The 24,952-nt window shown below is 32.5% G+C and overlaps 1 protein-coding gene across 1 annotated transcript; it reads right to left on the bottom strand.

Moving 5' to 3' along the window:
• Positions 1 to 7,836: 7,836 nt before the first annotated feature.
• LOC114579157 (uncharacterized mitochondrial protein AtMg00810-like) lies at positions 7,837 to 8,315 on the bottom strand. Its single transcript, XM_028692960.1, has 2 exons — positions 8,061 to 8,315; positions 7,837 to 8,010 (listed from the first exon to the last, which is right to left on the bottom strand). The coding sequence occupies exons 1-2, from the start codon at positions 8,313 to 8,315 to the stop codon at positions 7,837 to 7,839; spliced, it is 429 nt and encodes a 142-aa protein (XP_028548793.1).
• Between the last annotated feature and the right edge of the window lie 16,637 nt (positions 8,316 to 24,952).

Below are 24,952 nucleotides of genomic sequence, written 5' to 3'. Positions count from 1 at the left end.
GAATTATCATCGGATGATATTTTCTCCCTTTGGGGAGATATATATTTTGCTGATGAAGCCTTGGATATGAATTTAATGATCACCCTCCTTGATTATCATAGTTGAACCTCATCTTGCCCCTTTGGGGCCATACGAAGTTCTCTTTAACATCCAGCCATAATATTCAAGATAAGATTCATAATTCTAAATCTAAATCCCATTCTGAAATTCTATTTTTACCTTTCGAGGTGATATACTTTTTTTAATGGGACAATTTAATTTTTGAATTATAATTTAACTTTAATTTCAAAATTCCCAAAAAAAGTCAAGCTTTTTAAAACCAGCTTTCAAAATTCCACCAACATGGACTTGTCAGCACTGTAAGCTTAGGAGGAAAAGTCTTTTGGTATATAATTGTTGATGATTATTCGAGGTTCACTTGGGTTAGATTCCTATCTCATAAAAGTAAATCATTCGAGAAATTTAGGAACTTCTCCACTTGGATTCAAAGAAATTTGGGTTGTGAAATTATGATAATTTATAGTGATCATAGTGGAGAATTTGAGAATGAAAAATTTGAATATTTCTACAAAGAGCAAGAGATAGACCATAATGTTTTAGCTCCTAGGACTCCTCAGTAGAAGAAGGTAGCTGAAAGGAAGAACAGGACCCTGGTAAAAGCCACTAGAGCCATATTAGCTAAATACTCACATCTAAAATACTTTTGAGTAGAAGTAATGAATACAGTCTGTTGTGTTCTAAATAGGGTGAATGTTAGATCCAAACTGAATAAGGCACCCTATGAAATTTTGAACGGTAGGACACTCAACCTCTCTCACCTTGATGTCTTTGGATATAAAGTGTTCATTTTGAATAATGAAAAGTTTCAACTTGGAAAGTTTGACAAAAAATTTGATAAATGAGTGTTCCTAGGATACTAAGTGTTGGGAAATCCTGTAGAGTCTTATATAAAAGAACACTATAGTTAAGGAGATCACTCATGTTGTATTTAATAAATTTGATAATTTATAGGGGTCTAGGATAGAAGAAGATGAGGTTGTAGAAGTCACCCTAATATTAGAATTAATAAATTTGAAGGAAAGGGTAGAATCTTAAACATATTGCCTTGAGAATGAAGATATTCTTTGAGTAATCCTAAAGAACTACTCTTAGGACACCCTTCTTAAGGTATTAGAACTAGGCATGGATTTAAAAAATAAGTAAACTACTCTACCTTCATCTCAATAATTGAACCCATCAACATCAATCAAGCCATTTTTAATGAATTCTGGATCCTAGCCCTGCAAGAGGAAGTAATCTAATTTGTTAGGAATGATATCTGAGAGCTAGTAGATAGACCTAATGACTAGAGTGTAGTAGGAACCAAATGGGTCTTTAAGCATAAAATGAATGATTTTGGTATGGTGGTTTGAAATAAGGCTAGATTAGTGGCTAAACGATACAACCAAATAGAAGGGATTAATTTTGAGGAGATTTTTTCCCCTATAGCCTGATTAGAAGCCATTAGAGTACTAATAACTTTTACTTATTATAAGGGGTTTAAGCTTTTCCAAATGGATGTTAATAATGCCGTTTTAAATGGGGTAGTAAAAGAAGATGTGTTTGTTGAGCAACCCTAGGTTTTAAGAACTCACAATTTTCAAATCATATTTTTAAATTAAAAAAGACTTTGTATGGATTAAAATAGGAACACATGGTATGGTATAAGAGGCTTAACATATTCTTACTGGAAAGAGAGTTTGTTAACTGAGCATAGACACCACTTTTTTTTAGGAGAGTATGAGATGAATTACTTATTGTCTAGATATATATTGATGATATACTTTTTGGATATTCTGATAAAAATTTATGTGATGATTTTTTTAAAATAATTAGTAAGAAATTTGAGATGAGTATGATGGGAGAACTGACTTAATTTTTGGGGTTTAACATAAGGTAAATGGATGATGAAACTTTTCTTAATCAATCAAAATACATTAAGGACATCCTAAAAAAACATGAAATGGATAAAACCAAACTAATAAACACTACCATGAGCTCCGGTGTTCAATTAGTTAAAGACCCAAATGAAAAACCAGTTTATCAGAAGAAATATAGAGGGATAATTGAATCACTTCTTTACTTAACTGCTAGTAGACTTGATATCATATTTAATGTTTATCTGTGTGCTAGGTTTGAATCTAATCCAAAAGAGTCCCACCTGATTTCAATTAAGAGAATTCTTAGATATCTCTTTGGAATCCAAAACTTAGGAATTTAGTATCCAAGGCATAATACCTCTTTTGAGATTATAGGATATTATGATTCATACTTTGTAAGGTGTAGGGTGGATAGAAAGAGAACCTATAGAACATGTTAATTTATAGGATAATCCTTAGTCTCCTGGTTCAATAGAAAATAAAGCTCAGTTGCACTTTTCACCACTGAAGCTGAATATATTGCCTTAGGAAGTTGTATGGCCCAAGTCCTTCGGCTAAAATAATAGATTATGGATTTAAGATTACATGTAGGCATAATTTCAATCCTATGTGATAACAATAGTGCCATCTACATTTTAAAGAATCCAACCCAACACTCCAAGACCAAACACATTAACATAAGGCACCATTTCATTAAGGACCATGTTACTAAGGGAGACATAGAGCTTCATCATGTAGCTGATGAAAATTAGCTTGCATATATCTTCACAAAACCACTAGCCTTTAAAACCTTCAGCACCTTAAGAACTAGAATAGGTGTGATAGATTTTCATGGTTGAAAATGATGCTTTTTTGTCTATGTTTTTTTTTTTTTCTTTTCTCTTCTTGCTTTTTGCTTAATTTGTTTGTATGTTTTTATTTTATGTATTTTTCTCATTCTATTCTAGTTATTTGCCTATATCCATTATTTAATTTTTTTTATGTCTTTTGATTTTATGCTATTTTTCTTTAATTTTTTTAAAGGGATGGGAATCTGACCACTCCTCACTTATGCTGATGAACTTGCTTTTTAAAGTGAGATTTTTTCCTTATTTTTATTTGGAAGCTTGTAAGCTATTATTGACTCCTCTAAGAACTGTTAAAGGAAGAAACATTTATGGTTGTTTCTCTTCCTCTAACTCCTTAAGTGATGTATTTTCTTTTTGAATTAAAATCTATTTTCAAATTAAAAATTAGACTTTGAAATAGAGATCTATTTTATCTTTCCTCAGCAAATTTATCTCATATGAGTAATGTTTCAAGAAAATGCATCACTTTCAAGTTTTCTCAATCAGGTTGTTATATTTATCATATGGATATAATTCTATTTTATGGTTTACTCTTTCTTATATTATAGAGTTTTTTCTTCTCTTATATATGGAGGATATTCTCACAAATGAGAGTTTTTTGAAGTTTTTTTAAGGGAAGCAATCTTGCAAAATGAAAAGATGAGCAATGATCATCAAAAATTGAAAGATACACAAAATGTATCAAAATCAAAAGATGCACAAAGTGTGCCAAAAGTTCAAAGATATACAAAATATATCTTAAATAAAAAGATGCATAAAGTGCACCAAATAATTAAAAAAGAGGCACTAAATGTGCCCACAAATCATGAAGCTTCTTTTTCTTTCAAAAATCTTTAGATCTTAGAAAACTTCATGTGCAACTTAATATTTTCAAACACTTGTGATTGGAACTTTTGATTTCTGATTCATTACCTTGCAATACTATTCTATCAAAATTTTTTTTTCTAGAACAAAGTTTGAAAAGATCACTTTTTCTTATCTAATTTCTTTTTTTAAATTAAACTTTGCTTGAAAAGTTTTTTTAAACATGTATGAAGTCCGAGCTAGAGTCTACAAAAATTGATTTTTTAGCCTTTCTGGATTTCAATGTTGTTGATTCATCTCTTTCAGGTTTTTAAATATAAAACAGAGGTAAATCTTTCATTTCATGTTAGTGATTGATTAAAAAAAATACTGTGATTCTATTTTTTTTTGGAATTTCTTTAATCATATTTATTTTTGTAGTTTTCTGATATTTTCATTTGTGTTTCTGTTTCATAGTTTCCTTCTTTTTGTGATGTCAAAAGGAGGAGTAGGGTGTTGTTTGTTTTGTAAAAGTTTGCCTTCGATATTAGTGTTTACTATTGATTATGTTTAGTAATTTATGTTGTTATAATTTTATGTTATTTGTTTACGTCCCTAGTTTTTTTAAATGAATGAATTAACCTGGTAAGGGGGAGTGTAAGGAATTTCTTGAAAAATTTTAACGACAATGTTTGTCATCATAAAAAAGAAAGAGATTATTACAAATTCGGAGCTAAGCACTATGATTTTGATAATAAAAAAATAATATTATTTTGCTCACATTGCTAATTCCCATCGGTTAAATTTATTGCATACTTATTTTTTTCTTTGTTGCGAACCCAATTTAAGGATCACAAGCTCACTTGCAAGCCAAATCAAGATTGGATAGACTAAGATTGAACCAGTCTGTATTTTTAATGTATTTTTTCACTTTTTTTTTTGAGTTAAATGTAATATGATGGATCCTTAAGCTAAGTAACTTTGCACACACACACTCAAGGGATTGAGTAAGTAAGTTAGGGATATTTTAAATTTTTGAACAAAGCATACTTGATGATTCTGGATGGTCCTGGACAGTCTATTGAGCTCAAAACCCTAATTAGGGCTTATGTGTCAAATAAGCTTGATTATACCAGTCATCCTAGATGATCCTCCAATCATACAAGATGATAGGCATTAATATAACAATCAAGCTAGCATAGATGATTTAGGCAAGATTTGATAATTAAAAATTTTTAGTCTAATCATACAAGATGATCCCGATCATCCTGGACAATTTGTAGCAATCATGCCTAAATTGATAATGTGATTAGGAGCTAAGAATGGTTAGATTGAATGATCATATCATCCAGGATGATCGTCTATGATAGTTGAGGGTGATACATGATTTTTTCTTCTAAACGTACTGGACATCCCGAACTTTTTACGAGGACAATTTTCATGATTTGAACTAATAATCCAGGATGATCGCAAGATTGGCCGGGACAATCAATACATTTTTTCTTCTAATCATCCCGGACGTCCCAAACGATCTACTGGATGAAAAGTAATATTTTGAATAAATCATATAAGACGATATACTAATCATCCTAGAAGATTAATACAAACTTATTAGTCTAATCGTACATGCAACTCAGATCGTCCTGGCTGGAAGGGCTGATTTACACTAATCGTACATAGGCCGATAGACAGATCATCCTGGACGATCTTTGATGGCAAGTTAAAAATTAGGTCTTATTTGGAGTTCTTCTATTTAAGATCAAGTATTTGTCCTTTGACAATATCTTTTGCTGAAGTCCTAACCTAAGGGAGCTTAAAGAAGGAGAAGGAGAGTTTGGGAGAGAGATGGAGAATATTGTGTGGGGAAGTTTTTGAGGGGAACCACAAAGGTTTCTCCAAGTAAGGATTTGTTTGTCTTTTCAAGCTTCGTCAATGGTTTCTTGGTGGATCTAAGGGACACGATCATCATTATCAGATCAAGGTTCTCTGCCTACTTCAGGAGGGAGTAAAAGAATTCCATGTTCTCTACCTTCACTAGGAGGGTGAAAAAAGATTCTAGGTTCTCTGCCTCACCGGGATGGTGAAAAGAGTTTTGTAAGGGCTTCTCCGCCTTGCTGTGAGAGAAAAAGGAGAGTCACTAAAGGTTTAGTGCAATACTTGGAGAGGGTGACTCCAACGAGTGGATGTAGGTCAAGTTGACCGAACCACTATAAATCTTGTGTTCTTTCTTATTACTTTTATTCATTTTAATTTCCGCACTTTAATTTTATGTGGTTGTTTGTATGGTTAAAATATATGATTTGTTTTGTTAATCGCTTCCGCATCAAGGGTTGATCTTATTTGTTTTAAAATATCCAAAAAGGTTTCAAAGAGATTTTTGTTTTTGTTTAAGAATTTTTTAAAACTACCAATTCAACCCCCTCTTGGTTAGCCTCGGGCTAGTTCATAAGGGTTTAACAACCCTAACGAACTTTCAAAAGGTTCTTAGCATCTATTAATAAAGATTTATTTTTGCGAGAACCATTAGAAATAAAGTTATTTTCCAACCGGATGATATCCTTTTAAGCTTTGAGGATATTATCAAACATAATACCAAAAAAATGTTTATTTTACCAACTAATGAATTCTTTGAGATGTTTAAGTTTAAGAGCCAATGTAATAATGTCATTGAAACCATCATATTAGGACATTGGGGCCAATCAATTAGATTCGACATCTCTAATAAAATGAATAAAAGATCTAATTTTGTTAGAATCACCGTAACAATTTAAAAAAATAAATAAATCAAGCTATTGAATAATAAAATAAGCTCTATCTTATTACAAATTAATAGTAATTAGAAGAAATATTGAAAGATATGCAAATGAATTATTTTTTTAGAAGAAGACATGATATTGCACGATATAAAAATTATATAAAATGTTTCAAAAGGTAAATCATACTATTTCATTCAACATTTGAACTGCATGCCTCTTTTCAAACACAAGAGCTTAGGAACACTAAATGAATTAATTAAACAGGCGATGGGTTGCTAGATTTTTTCATATGCATGAGTGTTATTAATTGATTTACGTTGGGTGACGAGCAAAACAAACCAAAAATTTTGTAGAATATTTCTTTTTTTTTTTTCTATTTTTTGATAGAGAGTTATAAATTTCATCTGACTTTACACTAACTTATATCAGTGGACGAAACTGCCCGCTAAAAAAACTATCATAAATAAAAAAACATTTAACTATATTTGTATTAAGACACTTTTATTTAAGTTTCTTAAAAAATATATATTAGGGCATTTACTCATTTGGCACTAAAAGAGAGATTGTGCATTAGGACAAGTTACCGTGCCCACTTATTATTCTTTTCATTACTCAAATATGTTGGCCTCCTTCGAATGCCTATGGCCTGCGTGTGCTCTCTTCATCTACCATTCCTAATTCTCGCCGATTGTTGTCACTACATTGCCAGTCGTGGCTGTCGCATCAGGTAAATCTTCTCATGGCTTTTAATCTTTGTCAAACATTGGCTTTAATTCTTTGAATGCTGAATGTCAATTTTCTAGGATTCAATAAAGTTTTCTTGTTTCTTCTTTTGGTTGTCTAGGACTGCTGAGGTTTGTTGAATCCAAGCATTCGAACACCAAATGTATCGGAAGACAGGGAGAAGACGATGAACAGTAGTCGCATTGTATTGTGTTCTAATGTAAAGCATATTACATGTGTTTTTATAATGGAAATGACTAAGTAAGTCAATTATAGAATTGCCCTACGTAATTATAAAAGCAATCGGCTGGCAGGGAGAAGTGGAGACAACTTGGCAGAGTATCAGGTAATGCTGTTGGTAGCCGTTGAGCTCTTCTCCACTCCAAGTGATGATTTCAGTTCGTTATTGAGCACATCATTCGTATCACTGTCCCTCAAGCTGATGGTCGGAAGGACCATAAGCTTGTCTCGCAGTGTGCAGAGTCGAGAAGATGAGAGGGATTTGGTGAAGATATCCGCAGGTTGATCAAGTGTAGAGATGTGTCAAATGACAATATGCTGAAGTCGAATGCAATCACGGATGAAATGGTGATCAACCTCAATATGTTTGGTACGGGCGTGGAAGATTGGATTGCAGGCAATTGACATTGCAGATATATTATCACAGAAAAGCTCAGTTGGGGGAAGTTGTATGAGAAAATCTTCGTAAAGACGCCTTGTCCAGATAATGTCGGCGGCGGCAGAAGCCATAGATCGGTATTCAGCTTACGTAGATGATCGTGCTACTGTGGACTGTTTTTTAACGAACTAGGAGAGCAGAGCGGCGCAGAGAAACAGACAGTAGCCAGTTGTTGATTTGTGATCTAATTGATCACCGGCCCAGTCGGAGTCCGAGTAAGCAGAAAGTGCTAAGTCAGTCTTAGGAAGAACAAGAGCATGATACGAAGTGCCTTGTAGATAATGCAAAATGCGTTTGAGAAGCTGAAATGTAGTTGAAGAGGATTGTGCATATGTTGGCACAATTTGTTTACAACAAATGCGATATCAGGGTGTGTGGAGGTGAGATACTGTAACGAGCCCGCGAGAGTCCGAAAAAGCTCTGGTTGAGCAAACGGAAGCTGAAGTTCAGGATCGGTAGGATACTTTGACGGAAGTGGCGTGAGGAGAGGTTTACAATTGGACATAGAGGCCATGTGGAGAAGATCCTGAATATAGGAGCTATCAAGGTTCTCGCAATTTCTGAACGATCGACCATATACTCGCCGAATACCGACTATTTTGTACATCACGAAAGATAAATCTTCTAGTCTTGTAATTCTTTCTATTGCTGATCATGAAGTTTAATAAGTCATTGCTATGATTTTAGTTCATTTGATTTTCTTGTTCGATTCATTTCTTCCATTTTTTATATCAGAAAGACCAATGCTAGTAGCATAGAGCATATTGAGAAAGTCCATTAACTTTAACAGCTATAATATATAGAACAAGAAAGTCTAACGAACTTTCTTAATATGCTCCATGCTACTTGAGCATTTATAATTTGCTTTAGTTGACTTGATTTCAGTTTTATCACAATATTGAATTACTTATACTCATAATATACTATTAGTCATTGCGAGTTTACCAAATTGTATTATTTTTACTTATATGCACACCATATATGTGCTTATATGGTTTTTTTTTTCGTAGCTGGAGCTATTTAATTTCACTTGTTGTACATATGTTGTATGAAAAGTAAATGACACATTTATTTCTTGTATTGGTCTTTCACTAATCACTATATTATAGTGGCATTTTTTTCCAGCCACCAATAATCATTTAATTAAGTGTACCATAAGTATGAACAACCATTATATCTCTGTTTGCAGCCTTAAACTCATATGAGCTAACATCCAAATTATTCTCTGCAAAACAATACGTAACACACTGAAGGATCTAAACCTTATGATCTCCAATCAAGCTTCCAAAGTATGAATTTCAAGTCTAAACCTTATGATATGCAACTCCAAGTTCAAACTTACAAAGCAAAAACCTTTAGGAAACTAATAAGAAAAAGGTATAAGTGGATAATCATCAAAGTATTACACTTGGAAGACCTTATCTAAAGAATAAATCATTCCCATGATTTTCTTGAATGTTTTACCTAATAAGCGCAAGTAAACATAATCGTAATTATAAAACACCATATAAGTTTTTTCTTTTTAAAATTAGCTATAAACTAATCATTTAATTATATTGATTTAGTGATTATAACAAATCATTAATGAAACCATTATCTTTTGATGGATATTAAGAGGATACATTTTTCACTTATAATTCTTCCCCTACCTGCAACTCAAATGCAGTTATGCTTGCCAAGATAGCTACATGGTAATACCTTATTTAAAATAGAATGGTTTAAAGTGTAAACTTTCTGCTCATCCAAAATGATCATTAATTTCTTCTGTAAACCAAACATGAGTCTTACTTAAAATTTTGGGATCCCAACGAATGGTAGCATGAGATTTTGTTGACATCAAGAATGAAAATTTTCTATATTCATTGTTATCATATAGGGTTTTTTACTCCTTGCTTTATCAATTGTTTAGTTATAATGAAAATCAAAGTGCATACTTTAAACCCTTTGAATATGCATCCACTAGCTCCTATGGTCCCTAATATTCATTTCTCCTTTGATATATGAAGGTTCTAACATGGAAATGGATAAAAAGTTGGATGTATTGTTTAAGGAATAATACAATTTTTAAAGGAGTTAACAAATTTCTAAATTTTGCTTTAGTAATGGAAGTATAAGTGAAATGAAACTATGCCCATATAGAGATTGTGGCAATGACATTTGTAAGACAAGATAGGATGTTGAAGCTTATTTTCTTTGGAGATGATTCAAACCTGAATATTACAATTGGAATGCTCATGGAGAAATTTCATTTAAAAACAAAATTGGACCACATTGCCTCATTTTTGATGATGCTAATTAAAACATGGAAGCCTATTAAATGATTTTTTGGGTTATGCTAATTTATGAGGTAATAGTACAAAAGAAAATTTTTCATATCCTATTTGTCAAGAGCATACATGTTATGAGAGGTTACATTTCAGTTGTAAGAGATGTTATATGGGACATCAGAGGTTCTTAGATCACGATCATCGTTATAGAAAATATAGTCGATCTTTTAATGGTTGTGAAGAATAAAAGACAATATGACCACCTATTAATGGATCCAAAATTATAGATATGTTAAGAAGTATAAATGTCAATTTTGAAAAGAAAATATGTGCTAATCCTAATTTTCTTTATAATTGGAAGAAGTTTAGTATATTTTTACAAGATATCGTATTGGGAAAAAGGTCTTTTATATCATAACTTTTATGTTATGCATATTAAAAAAATGTATGCGATAAGGTTTTGGGTATGTTGTTGGATTTTGATAGAAAGACATAAGATCATTTGAATGCATGTAAGGACATGGAGAAAATGATTATACGACCTGCGTTACACCCTATTTATACTTCACTAGACATACTTATTTACCTGTTGCAATATTTATTATGGACAAAAAAGAAAAAAAAATCTTCTGTAAAGTCTTAAAAAGTGTGGATATGTATCTAACATTTCAAGACGAGTGCAACTAAAAACCCTGAAAATATTCAAATTAAAGAGCCATGATCATCATCTAACAATGTAACAATTGCTTCTAATATGATTAAGATGAGTCTTACCTAAGTCAGTTCACTCTCCTCTGATTCGTTTGAGTCATTTCTTTCAAGACTTATGCTCTTAAGCTCTTCTCCCGATTGAGCTACTTAGATTGTAAAAGAAATTGTAATTACACTTTATAAGCTTGAAAAGTTATTTTGGTGCATTTGACAATTCACTTGACCACAGAGGCAAGGAATTGAGGTCCTGTATATTACCGTTGGATGTATTATATTAAGAGGCTAGTAATGATTTCATTTATCGTTATATTTTTTTTATTATATATAACTTTAATAAAAAATTGATATCACTTATCAATTAACTATTTTAGATTTTTAGGGAAGTTAAAGTCATTTGTTTGAAATAGAAGTCATCCAGAGGGATCAATTGTAGAAGGCTATATTACCGAGCAATGTTTAACATTTTGCTCTTCATATTTTTCTTAGCATGTGGAAAGAAGGCATAATGAAGTTGGAAGAAATGAATTTAATGAGAATGTCATGAATGAAGGACTTAATATATGTGCACTTGGAAAGAGAGAGGTCAAGATCTAAAATGATGAGACACTTATAAAGGCATATCGATATGTCCTTTTTAATTGTGAGGAAATAGAGTCATATGTTAGGTAAAAGAAAAATCATGTAATTCAATACATGTATTTATTTTTATATAAATACTATTATTACGTTCTTATAAATTTTGTTAATATCTATAGTGAATATTACACTAAAATCTATAGTTAAAGAAATAATAAGACAAACGGTCTCGCTATGGAGAGCATGAAGCTAAAAGGATGCACAACTAAGATTTCATTTCTTAATAAGGTTAGTGTTACAATGTTAACGAACTTTACATGATAACTTTTATTGATTACTATACATATTCTACTTTTTGTTTAATAGATTGCTTTAATTGATCCATTGAAGGATGATATTATTCCTACCGATTTGAGGCACTTAGTTAGAGGTCCGTCAAATATTATCACTCTATTCAAGAAGTACCTCATGAATGATTTTAAATTTCATGCTTTAGATTTGGTGAAAAAAGAACTCAAAATTATTGAGTGATGGTTAAGTTATAACTACAAGCTTCACTAATATAAAGATAGTAACCCTATTTCAAGTAACTTTACATACTATGGGATTTTAAAAAATATAATTGAATTGGACTACACAACAAAACAAAGTGTTGTTTTATTTGAATGTGATTGGGTTTCTAAAGGAAAGAGGCTGAAGGAGGATGAGGATGGCTTCGTATTGACTTATTTCAATAAAATTATATATCATTAAGAACCCTTTATGCTTGCTTCTGAAGTTCAACAAGTTTTTTATTTGGAATATCCTATTGATCCTACATTGTATTTTGTTGTTACAACTTCACCAAGAAATACATTTGATAATATTCACATTCAGATTGATGTTGATGACTACTTACAAAGTGAAACTTATACTAAGCCAAATTTTATCGATGATGAAGTTCACTGGACTAGAGATGGAGTTGATGGCATGCTCGTAGAGTAACTGATTTGTGTACTGTTTATTTTATAATGTAACAACATTTTCTTTTATGCTTATATTGTTAGATCATTTTATCGATATAATTACTATGTAACATCCTCCCAATATTGATTATCAATATTGTCCTTCGCAATGAACATAATGCAGAGAGAGAAGCTAGAGAGAGAAGCTCCCAATTTTTGAAACAGTTTTTTCAATTTTTTTCTTCTTCCGTCCGTTGGCGCCTTTTTTGCTCAGAATGGTGGACTACCCGCAAGACAATTCCGATGACCGGAACTTTATCAATCATCCATCATTTTGCTCTTGTGTCATTTCTAATTCTAATGTTTCAACACTAATTAGTATTGGTACTTCAAAGATTGGTCGTTTCATTGCTCCCTTGGTTATTAGAGAACCGAATGGTGTCAAAATTAATTCCTCCCCACTGGTGACTGGTAAGGGAAAGCAAATCATTGATGATTTTAAGGCAAATATTCCTCTTTAAATTGGTGTTTCCAAATCGAATGATTTTGAATCATCTTCTTTGGATATGAAGCTTTTTGTTAATAGGTTTGGTAATAATTCTAAACCTATTTATATTTTGGAGGAAGCTCCTTTAGTTCAAAATAAATGTGATATTCCATCAGCTATTTGTAACAATGCTCTAGAGAAAAATTGTGGTTCTGAGGTTTTAGGAGAGAACCGAAATGATGTTTGAGAATTAAATGATAAAGTTCTTGCTAATCCTTGGGTTAAGGGACCATATATTAAGGTTAATCTATTGAAGGAAGATTTTTTTTTGTCTGAGGATGGGGTAGCAGTTAAACTATATGAACCAAATGTTAATATCAACTCAAATAAGCTTCAGTATTCAGTTGTGGTGAAGGTGTTTGGTAGATACATCTCAATTCAGGTGATTGCGGAGGAATTGCGACGCTAATGGTCGCAATTTGGAAAGTTCCATTTGATAGCTCTTGGCTCATTATGGGTGCTATGTTCATTTTTTACAATTGAAGCTATGGAGAATGTCTTATCTGGTGGCCCCTAGTTTGTGAACAGTTATATTGTAGGACTTGACAAATGGAATCCTAACTTCTCACTAGACTCTTGAAAGGGCCTATCATCTTCTGTTTGGGTTAGAATACCCAATCTTCCACTCTATTGTTGGGATGAGATCAATGTGTCAAGGATCGCTTCTTTGATTAGAACACCTCTCTTGATAGATGGTGATATGGTCCAACAAGGAACAAGAGAATTTGCTAGGAATTGTGTTCGAGTAGAGCTTGACAAACAACTTCCTTTGGGTGTTTGGGTGAAAGGGTTGAATGGACGATTCTTTCAAAAGGTTGAGTATGAGAAGATATCATCTTTCTATTTCAAATGCGGAAAGATTGGGCATTTAATTGATGCTTGTGGAGTGAATGTGGTAGTAGGTGGGAAGAGTGGTGTGGGGAAGCAAGTTGACCTTGGGAGGGTTTCTGTTGAAGATCAACTGAAGGAGAACACAAATGACTCTGCTTATGGGCATGGGATATTGGTTAATCATAAAAGGAGAAGTAAAATGAATGTGGGATCACAAAAGAAAGTATATTTGCCTAAAGCTGAAGCTGTCTTCAAAGTTCGTGTGTCTAAAGTGTTATCCTCTGATCTTTATAAAGTTCAAAGGGTAGCTGGGACGGAATTAGCTCTGAATGGGATAGTAGTGCAAGATGGTTGTAATCATGTAATTGTGGGAGATAATGAGAATCTTAAATCAGTTACTATTGACCCTGCAGATAAGGGAAGGGACATACATAGCTTTGATTATGGTTAATGATTTGTGTTTTTCTCATAAGGGTATATGCTAATGATAGCAATAGCTTTAAAGTATTGGAATCTCTATATGGGGAGGAGGCAAATATGGATAGAGCTCCCGATTTTGTTAGAAATGATATAGAAGAAGGAGAATTGGAGGATTCAGGAGCTTTAATCAAAATTCTAGAGGAGTCTTCATTGTCTGTTTTTAATGAAGAGGTTGATATGAATATTAAGGCAGATGGTCATGAAGGTTTAGGTAATGTTATTTTTGGAGGTAATAAACCTAAACTTCTTGAGGAACTTAGGTCCCTTGGACCTTTGAACTCATCTTCTAGGCTTAAGAAGATGAATGCATTGAATAAGAAAAGGAGCGGGGGTCCTTCCCTCTTATTGGCATAATGAGTTCCTTAGCTTTTTAGAACAGTAGAGGGGCGAACAAAAGAGAAGCCTCCTTGTATTTGAAAGAATTTGCTAAAGATTGGGATGTCTTTTTTGTTGGAATAGTTGAAACTAAAATTTCTTCTATTAGTAGATGTGAGTTTGATAAATTCATGATAGTTGGTTGGGATTTCTTTCTCTTCCCTTCTATTGGAATGTCTGGAGGTATTTTGGTGATTTGGAGATCTAATTTAACCTCTTTTTCTTTGTTGGAAGCTTTAGCTCAATGTGTTATTAAGGAGTTGAAGATTGCTAACAAAGGTATGTGGGTGGTATCTATTGTTTATTGTAGTAAAGACTTGCAGAAAAGAAAGAAATTATGGGAGTGTGCAGAGTTGCATTTGACTTTGGACATGCCTTCAGTGGTAGGGGGGGATTTTAATTGCATCTTATCTTTGGATGATAAAAAGGGTGGAAAAAAGTTTTATTTTTCCCAAGGGCCATTAGAGATGAAAAACTTTATGAAAAATAATGATTTTCATAATGTGGGTGTTTTTTTCCCTAAATATACTTGGTGCAACAATGAAAAAGGTAGTGCTCGCATACTTGAAAGACTTGATATATGTTTACTAAATTTTAAGGCATTTGAAGCGGTTCATCATGCTTCAGTTAGGCACTTGGCAAGGGTTGCTTCTGACCATTGCGCCATTGTTATGAAAATCTTCCACCAAAAGTATTGCCATAATAGATTTTTGTGATTTGATGATATCTGGTTATCATATCCAGGTTCAACAGTAGTGGTGAGTAAATCCTGGAATAAATTTGCTTGTGGTGATGCTATGGAAGCCCTCAACAGGAAATTCTATAGATCTTTGAGAGCCTTGAATTTTTGGAGCAAAGCTAAGCATCGGAATTTAATGAGCCTTAAGGAAAAATTGAAGAGCTTAAGTTGGAAGAATCAATTGACATGAATTTTTCTGAGGAGAAGCTTCTGTTGTTAAGGTCCACGATCAATGATTTGAGTGTCATGCTTGCCCAATTGAATACATAGTGGAGACAAAGAGCTAAGGTGAGATGTTTAGGTAAATTGAAATTAATTCAATCTTTTTCCATGCTTTTGCTAATGGGAGAAGAAATGGCAACTTTATTAATCAAGTGAAGAATGATGAAGGCAGTCTTGTGGAGGATCCTACGGTTATTAGAGATATCTTTTTTTAACTTCTTTAGCAACAAGTGGAGATATAGAGAATGTTGTTTTAAGGGTTGACCATCTTCCCCAAATTCCTTAAGTCAAGAGGATTGCAATCTCCTTAATGCTGATTTCTCATTTGAAGACGATTATTAAAGATATCTTTTTTAACTTCTTTAGCAACAAGTGGAGATATAGAGAATGTTGTTTTAAGGGTTGGCCATCTTCCCCAAATTCCTTAAGTCAAGAGGATTGCAATCTCCTTAATGCTGATTTCTCATTTGAAGAAGTGTAAATTGTGGTTAGAAATCTTGTTATGAATATTTCTCTCGATTTTGACAAAATTTCTTATTCGTTTCTCAAATCTTATTGGAAGGTGATTGGTAAAAATGTTTGGCATGCTATTATTCTCTTCTTATCCTCAGGTAAGATGTGCTCTAAGTGGAAGGAGACACTTATAGTTCTTATACCTAAAGTTTGTAACCCTCTGGTTCCTTCCAACTTTCATCCTATTAGTCTTTGTTTGTCAATCTACAAGATCGTTAAAAATATTTTATTAAATAGATTATTGAAGGTTATTCATTGTTTAATTTTTGATGTTCAAGTGGCTTTTGCCAAAGGGAAGACTTTACCAGACCACATTCTCCTTGCATAGGAACTATTCTACAAATTTGGATTTTCTAAATAAAAAAAATGATTGGTTGCAATTAAAGTGGATATGATAGTATGGCATAGGATACCCTTAGGAAAGTGTTGGAGTATTTCAATTTTCCACTGAAATTTTCTAACCTCTTGATGGAGGGTGTGGTTGATCCCTTATTTTCGGTCCAAGTGAATGGGAATGGTTTGAAATGGATTGAGGCAAGAAGTGGATTTAGACAGTGATGTCCATTATCAGCTTTTGACTAATGCTTTTATGCTTAAGGAGAGAAAGTTGGGGATAAAAACTGTACCTACTGCTCCTAAGATTTCACATCTTATATTTGCTGATGACATCCTTATATTCTTGGAAGCCAAGATTGAGTATTGAAGAAAGTTAAAAGGCTAATTTCTGAGTGTTGCTATTGGACGAGACAACAAGTTAACATTAAAAAGTCATTCATTCTATTTGGGAAATCAGTTGATCAAAATTTGAGAAAATCTATCTCCAATGTGATGGGTTTTAAAGAGGTAAAGGAAATGCATTATTTGGGTATCAAAATGGATTAGAGAAGATTGGATTCATATGATTTCTTCTATCTATTGGAAAAAGTTGCTTCAAAATTGGACGTGTGGGGAAACAAGTTCATATCGTTACTAGGAAGGTTGGTGCTAGTTCAATAAGTGATTCTCTCCATCCCATTGTTCTATTCTTCCCACTTTTTTGGCTCCCTTAAAGCATACTAAGAGAATTTGATAAGATGTGTAGGGAATTCTTATGGAATAATAAAGATGTCAATCATGGTATACATTACATAGAATGGGAGGATCTTTGCAAACCAATGTACGATGGAGGCCATGGAATTCATTCATCTGTTGCCATAGTGGGACCGTTGAGAGCAAAATTTGCTTGGAGGTTCCTCAATAATCCAGATTCTCTTCTCAACAAATCTTTATCTGCTAGATATGGTAGAGATATCATGTGTGCTTAGGCCATGAAAAATACTTCAACCACTTCGAAGATCTTGCTTAGCAGTGCAAAAGCTCTTAGACCGATTATGAGATGGAGGATTACTTCACTTAATTCTGTTAACATATTAAAGGATATATGGGATTTAGATAAAAGCTTTGATAGATGGCCGACTTTCATTGCTATGGTGGAGTGGAACTTTCCTTCTTCGGATAATTTTATTACGGATGGGAGTTGGAATCAGGCGGAGTTAGTTAAATATTTTGGTAAGCCTTTGATTGATGTCATTCTTCAAATGAAAATATATCCAGAACTTAGAATTGATAAATTGGAATTTATAAAAAAACTTTTCTAGGAAAACTATAGCTGCTATGGCTATGTTCTCAATGGAGAATAAATTAGACAATGTAAATCATTGGAAGTGGTTAAAAAACATTAAAGTTCATCCTCATGTAGATTGCTTTTGGTGGAATATGTTGAAGGAAGCAATACCTACTACAGATTTTTTGATGTATAGAAGATTGCTAAACTATAATAATTGTCCTAGAGGATGTTTAGTGGTGGAGGATATAGAGCACGTCGCAGTCAAATATTCCAAGTTGATTCAAGCCATAGCATTGGTGAATAAATGGGGTATATTTATTCCTGAGTTCTCTTCATTAATGGATTGCAAGGTTAAATTTGAAAGATTATCAAAGGTGAATCCTTTTCTTGCAAATTTGTATTGCTCTTTAGTTTTTTGTTCTTGGAAAAGTAGAAACAAGTTTGTGCATGAGGGTCATACGCTCGGAATGGCATTTGTGGTATCTAATGCAATTAGCTTAGCATCTACCTCGTCAAAGTTTAATCTTTTTTCGGACCACTGGGGTGTTAACCAGCCTTTTCAGTTGAATTCTATTTTTTTGGCAACCCCCCTCCACCCGAATGGATTAAAGTCAACATTGATGCAACTTTGCTAAGTTCTAAATAAGCTGATATAGGTGGTGAGATTAGAGATCACAGAGGGAGATTTCTTCTTGCTTTTGGGTTCAGATGTATGCACTGGGACAACAACTACATGGAATTGTTGGCTTTTCACTCACTGATGAAGGCTATCTGGAATTGTTGGCTTTCCGCTCACTAAGGAAGATTATCAAAGAATGGATGTTGGATGCTAAAGGTATCATAATAGAGGGTGATAATTTTAATGTTATGAAGTACTTGTAAGCCTTGGTTGGTAAAGCCGTTTGCTCTCTTGATAATGGTGTGATGGAAGACTTGTCATTTCTTAAGGACTTTGAAAATTTCTTATTTCGTTTTGCTAATAAGAATTGTAATAAGTTAGCCGATTTTTGTGCTAACTTTGCTTTATTGGGGGATTTTTTGTGGGAAGAGTTAAATTGTAATAAGGTTCCTCCTATTTTCTTTTCTTTGTCAAAGGAGGATTGTGATAGGCTTTCTCTCACTTAGTAGTTTGTAATAGGTTTTTCCTTTTAATGCAATTTGCAGTTCTTCTAAAAAAGAAAAAAGAAAAAAAAAACATTGTCCTTCTCAGAACTATGATTCATCACTATAAGAGATATATGATCCCGATTAATATGTTCGTATCTTGAATTATAATCCCATATTCTCTAATTAAAGGGAAGAACTACCATTGTAACATTTGACTCTCTTTGGTGAATTTTTTCATTTGGATATATGCCTTGTAGCTTTCCCGCTTTCCACAATTTTCAAATAAAATTATTAGACTTGTATGCCGAGCTGCAGAGAAAAATTCAAACATGTAACAATAATGAATTGCATAAACCAGATAAACCTGCATATATAAACTTTGATATTTGCCTTTCTTTTTTAGGTTCAATTCTTGAATACTTTTTGATCTTGTGAGTACTTTTTGATGAAAATTTTGATTTATTAATTGGGGGATTGCTGACTTTATATTTGAATAAGTGAGACTTCTATTAATCAGTGGGATCAATTACGGGAATATCCTTTGATATTTCTTCTGTGCTGAATGGAATGCTATCGATTCACAAACCAAATTACAGGTTCAAAAAATTAATAGCTAATGAATGGAAATATTTTATCAAAACCAAAGAATCTGCTGTTATTAGAGCACTAAACGCACTAAATCCCATGAACGTTTAACTACTGCAATCTAAACTTTTTATATAATCAAATATTCCAGAATGCTCATAAAATTTACAACATAAAAGATTCAGCAACTCATTCACGAGAACATAGCGGTCATAACATGCTGAAAAACACTAGAAGGATTGCACATTTAAAGCCACATACATCATATCATCTTCAAGAAAAATTGAACTTCACATGAGATTTTGTGAATCTTGATTGACCATCTCTCTCATTGAAGAAACAACCTGACATTGATGTACTTACGGTTAAAAAGAAAAACCCATAAAAACTTGCATTCTTTATTATCTGATTTGTGCTTACTTACAAAGATTAGAGAAGAGGTAGTGAGCACAGTCAATTAAGAGGCAGTTATGAGTATTTGTACGAGCGAATATTATGTGTGGACACTAGACAGTTCTTGCATCCGGTTCCGCGCTCGGTACTGAGCGGCATTGAGTGCTCAGTACCGAGTGACACTGAGCGCTCGGTACCGAGTGTGATATATTTTTGGAGCGACGTGACACATTTTTATTTGTCTCCGGATGAATCCGGACCCGCATGTAATAATTTTTCTTTTGCTTGGTGGCGGGTCACTATTGTGGCTGTCAATGTCAAATGATTGGTGGAATCAAGAATTGAAAACTGTAATAAAGAGATCTTTAATGGTTTTGAACACTGTAATAAAGAGATATTTACGGTGGTTGTCATTGTCAAATGATTGGTGGCCTCAAGGATTGAAAACTGTAACAAAAATCTTCTCTAACAATGGTGAAAAGAATATAATACTAGTTTGTTATATCTTTATGGTATATAAATTAACATGAAAAAATAAAAAAATAAGAAAAATTCCTTGAGCAATTGCTTGCAGACCTTCTGATGAGAGTATTTAAGTTGGCTCTGATAGGAAACACGTACCCAAAACCCGAAAAACTGCTGTTTTTCGGAAGAAAATAACAACTTGATAGCAGCAACCTTGAGAAAACTGTAAAAATCTGAGAAACAACTCTTCATATTTCTAGTCGAGAGACTAGAGCCCAAGCACACGAGATCTCAAATTTCTAATTCAAATTCATGATAATCCCAAACCCTAACAAGTGAGACTAATTAAAGTAAAAAGAATAGTACATAATCTCTAAACAACCCCTAATTCAAATTTTATCTCCCAAATAATGTTTAATTAAGCCTTAGGCCCCACCAGATATAAATGATTTTCTAGCGAAAATTCTTTGTTTCGGTGGTTATTTTTCTACCCGTATTTTCCGCATAGGAAACTGAAACCAACAATTTATTCCGGCGGTTTTAAGTTGTGGTTTTGCTTGCGGTCGGACCGCTGGTGTAGAATACTCGCTAAAAATTTCTAGCAATTGGTCCGACGTCTAATCGTCAGAAAACCATCGCTAATAATCAGCCGTTTTTCTTGGGTTTCAGCTTAGTTAACATAGTGCATTGTACAAGCATCTCTTTGTAGATTCTCGGACGTTAATGAACATGTCCTTAGAAAATACAGGTTTGAGGTCATGCATGTGCCAATGGAATGGTTGATTTAGACATTTTTTGTTACTTTTTACACTGGAAAGCATTGATAAGTTAAAATTTTTATTCTTCCTATGTTCCAATATAGTTTGTTATCTCACTACTATTAAAATAGACTTTCTTAGCATTTTTTTACCCTACAGAAGCTATTAAAACATTTACTATATTCTTTGCAGCAGTTTATAAACCACTACACATCCGCCATATTTATTATAATTACAAACGACTTTTACAACGCTATTGAAACAATTGAATTAGATCTAGCTTTTGGTAGCAGCTTTAACCGCTACATATCTGATACATTACAACAATTTTAACACATACAAATCTTGACAATGGGTCCATAACAATAGTTTTAACACCTACGAATATGGAAATATGTCTATACCAGCGGTTATAACTGCTGCTAAACTGCAGACTAAACCAATGACAGTAGTTAAAACCACTGTATTTCTAGCAGATTTTTCTTAAAACAAATGGATCATTTGCTCATATATCACCAGTGTGTATTAAGCGTGAAAAGTTAACCAATGTATTTCAATAATGGTATACTTTAGTGCTAGCTAAAGTTGTGTTAGCCCAATCACACATGAAATAAGTAAGACTAATTAAGCTCAATAATATCGTTCAATCGACAATAATAATAAAAACTTCTAACTTCAATTTGGTCAACAACGCCGTAATTTTGTATTCTCATTGTGAGCTTTAGTATGAAATTGATACTCATTAACATAAAATCCTTTAAATATTTGTGTGATTTGCTTAAGACCAACCGCGAGGTCTCTATTTCCTTTTGAAACTATTGAATCATCTTTAACAGTAATCTACACAAAAATTTTTAGTCAAATTAAGCATATGATCTTTTTTATCAAAACATCGTGCATTAAACATGACTAAGTAAGGAGAGGTTTTGATATCTGACTGTTCATTTGAACCAATCATAAAAATGTTTATTTATAAGTTTATCAAGAACTAATGACATTAGAGGAAAGTTATTGGCTTTTTTTTTTGGTCTCTTTTTCTCCTTGTAAAACCAATATACTTTGCTAAATGATCATAATGTCGAGCACGTATATATGACCTTACATTAATGATAGGTCATCTAACACACATATAGACACTTGACCAAAAAGTTTACAGTAGTCATGAACTTGTAGGAAATACCTTCGTCCTTAGATAAAATTCTAGTAGATATGAACTGGGCCAAAGTCTGCACACGATCTAGATATTTTGAGAAAAATGAAATTCCCTCTTCAGTAATGTATCACTCAACAATTGACCCTTCAAGTTGTGACTTATTACCAAAAAAAATCCTTTAATACTAAGAAAATATATCAATTATGAAAATATACGTGAATATACCCCACAAAATAATAAAACATTTAAGCAATAAGAAAATATATTATCTTTTAAAATGGTGCATCCATCTATAATGTTAGGCCCTCCAAATTTCACTTCTTCAACCAAATGGATAAGCAAGTGGACCATGATAGTAAAGAATGATATGAGAAAGTACTTCTCCATATTACATAAAATCAATGAAATTTCTTTTTGTTTATTGTCAAGTTGAATTGGATTTATAACTTTTGCGCATATGAATTTCAAGAAATGTGAAATCCCAATAATGATGGTTAGTACTTCATTTGATGGTGATCTAAATGCAATAGACATAGTATCCTAAATTAGTACATGACAATTGTGGCTTTTTAGACCCATTATTTTGCACTCTTTATTGTTAAAACGTTTAGAAATATTTGATGAATAACTCTTAGGTAGCTTCATATTTTTAAGAACTTCACAAAACATCACTTTATCCTTTTTAGACATCGTAAATAGCGCAGGTGGTAAAACATAACTACCATTTGAAGAACATGAGGATGCAGTTCAGGCTTCATTCCAATTAAACCAAATTTTGTCAAGCTTGTAAGTTATCTTTAATTTATCAAGGTCTAGCAATGTAGAAATGAAGTTATCAAAAAATATTTTTCTATATATGCATAACATCTAAATTATGAGGTAATGCGATATATTACAAATAAGATAACTAGAAAAATATTGATATCTTCCTCCACTTAGTAGGCACACTATCACTGACAGACATTGCAGCTTTGTACCCTCTCTAGAATATTTTTTCCCTATATGTATTAATTTTTCCAAGGGTGAATTGATGATTTTGTAATTCAGTACAAATTTCACTACCAGAAATCCATACAGGCACCGATCTAAGTTCATTTGTATTATCAAAGTACTATTTTTTCTTACAAAACAAATGGGATGATGTAAGACAATGTCAGTGGCCCATATATGCAAACTTCATACACTTATACAACCATAATGAATATGTATTTTGGGCACAACATGGACAAGCAAACCTTCCTTTGGTGCTCCACCCAGACAGCATGCCATATGTGGGAAAGCCATTAATAGTCCACAATAATGTTGCACACATCATGAAATTTTCTCCACTTGTTGCATCATAACATTGAACACCTTGCCATAGTTGTTGTAGTTCATGAATTAAAGGTTTGAGATAAATGTCAATGTCATTTCTAAAATTTTTCTCACATGGTATAATCATTGAAAGAATAAATGATGCTTGTTTCATTCCACTACACGGGGATGGTACCAAAATCACTGGACAAATGCTATAAGTACTGCTCATAATCTTAAAAGAATTAAAACCATTAGTTGCTAAACCAAGGTGAATATTACATGGATATGTGACAAAATCAAGAAATCTAGAATCAAATGATTTTCATGCTTCTCCATCAGTTAGGTGTCACAATACACCGTATATATTTCATTGTGTGGCATCCAAAATCATCTCTTCTACAATTTTTTTGGCTTTAAATAATCTTTGAAGTATTAGAATTAATAGAAATATCAAAGATTTTTAGCAGGTTTCATTTGAACTATTTTATATCATAAAATATTGCTCTTTTGATTAAGAGACCATCTTAATGCTCCATAGACTTTGTATACATTCTCATTAGACTTATCTTCGCAAAATAACTTGCAATCATTAGGGCATGCGTGTATCTTTGTATAACTAAAATCAAATTAGTTCATTAATTTTTTTACTTCGTATGTAGCTCTGTGTAATAAATTCAGGAAATTCTTCAATAAGTTACTCTAATAACATATTGAAAGATCTTGTAGTATAAGAGTTTAGACATTTTAAACAAAATAAATGTAATATGAATAACAGCTTTGAAAATGTCTTACATCCTGGATATAATTATGCCCCCATATCTTCTAATAACTTTGAGTATTTTTCATCTTGTTTATTTAAATCTTGAGTAAAGTTTTCATGTTGATCAACTAATTTAATTGATTCATTGATTGGAGCAAATGTATCCCTCAATAATACTTCAATATCATTATTATATGGTTGCTCAATTTGAGTAGTTTGTGATACAAAATCAGACATACTAACAACACCTTCATTTTTTGCATCTCTAACAACAACTTGATAATCCTCCCCATGTCTATTCCAAATAATATATCATTTAAATAATCTATTAGTGATAATGTGTTCCTTGACATCTTGTACTAAATGAAATTATTTGTTGATGCAGAATTTGCATGGTCATAATATCTTTTCTAATAGATTCTTACTCAAACTAGCAAAATCTAAAAAATCTAAACTCCTTTGTTGTATTCATGACTCTATCTTAACTTGGTTATCCAACTCTTATTCATTTTAAAGTTCAACTTTTAACCATTGATAATACACTATAGGAAAATAGCTCATTTCTAACAGAATTTTCGGCAGAAATAAATTCGTCATAAATTCCGGCGACTTTTCCGGCGGATTACCAACGGAACATTTTTGACGGTTTTTCGGCGGATATTTTGGCATATTTATTATTAAATTAAATAAATTTAAATATTATTAACTTAAATTAAATAAATAAATTAAATTAATAATAAATTGTTAAATTAAAGTAATAAGTCTTTGTTAAAATCAATTTATTAAATAAAATTTTTTAAATTGATATTAACTTCTAATATAAATATAAATAGAAACGAACAAATAATAATTTCATTTAGTGGCGCAGTGGTTAGCGGCAGAAATGCTGTTCGGTTGGGGTTCGAATCCCGCCGAA

Source organism: Dendrobium catenatum, unplaced genomic scaffold, assembly GCF_001605985.2.
Source record: "Dendrobium catenatum unplaced genomic scaffold, ASM160598v2 fragScaff_scaffold_202, whole genome shotgun sequence".
In the NCBI taxonomy this organism is placed as follows: domain Eukaryota; kingdom Viridiplantae; phylum Streptophyta; class Magnoliopsida; order Asparagales; family Orchidaceae; genus Dendrobium; species Dendrobium catenatum.
Note: the sequence above shows the minus strand (reverse complement) of the source record. Positions and strands in the feature narration are given on the sequence as shown.

Coding starts and splice junctions, on each gene's coding strand:
- LOC114579157 (XM_028692960.1), bottom strand. CDS start 8,315: ATGTACAAAATAGTCGGTATTCGGCGAGTATATGGTCGATCGTTCAGA. Junction 8,011..8,060: donor ACCCTGATATCGCATTTGTT/GTAAACAAATTG, acceptor ACTACATTTCAG/CTTCTCAAACGCATTTTGCA.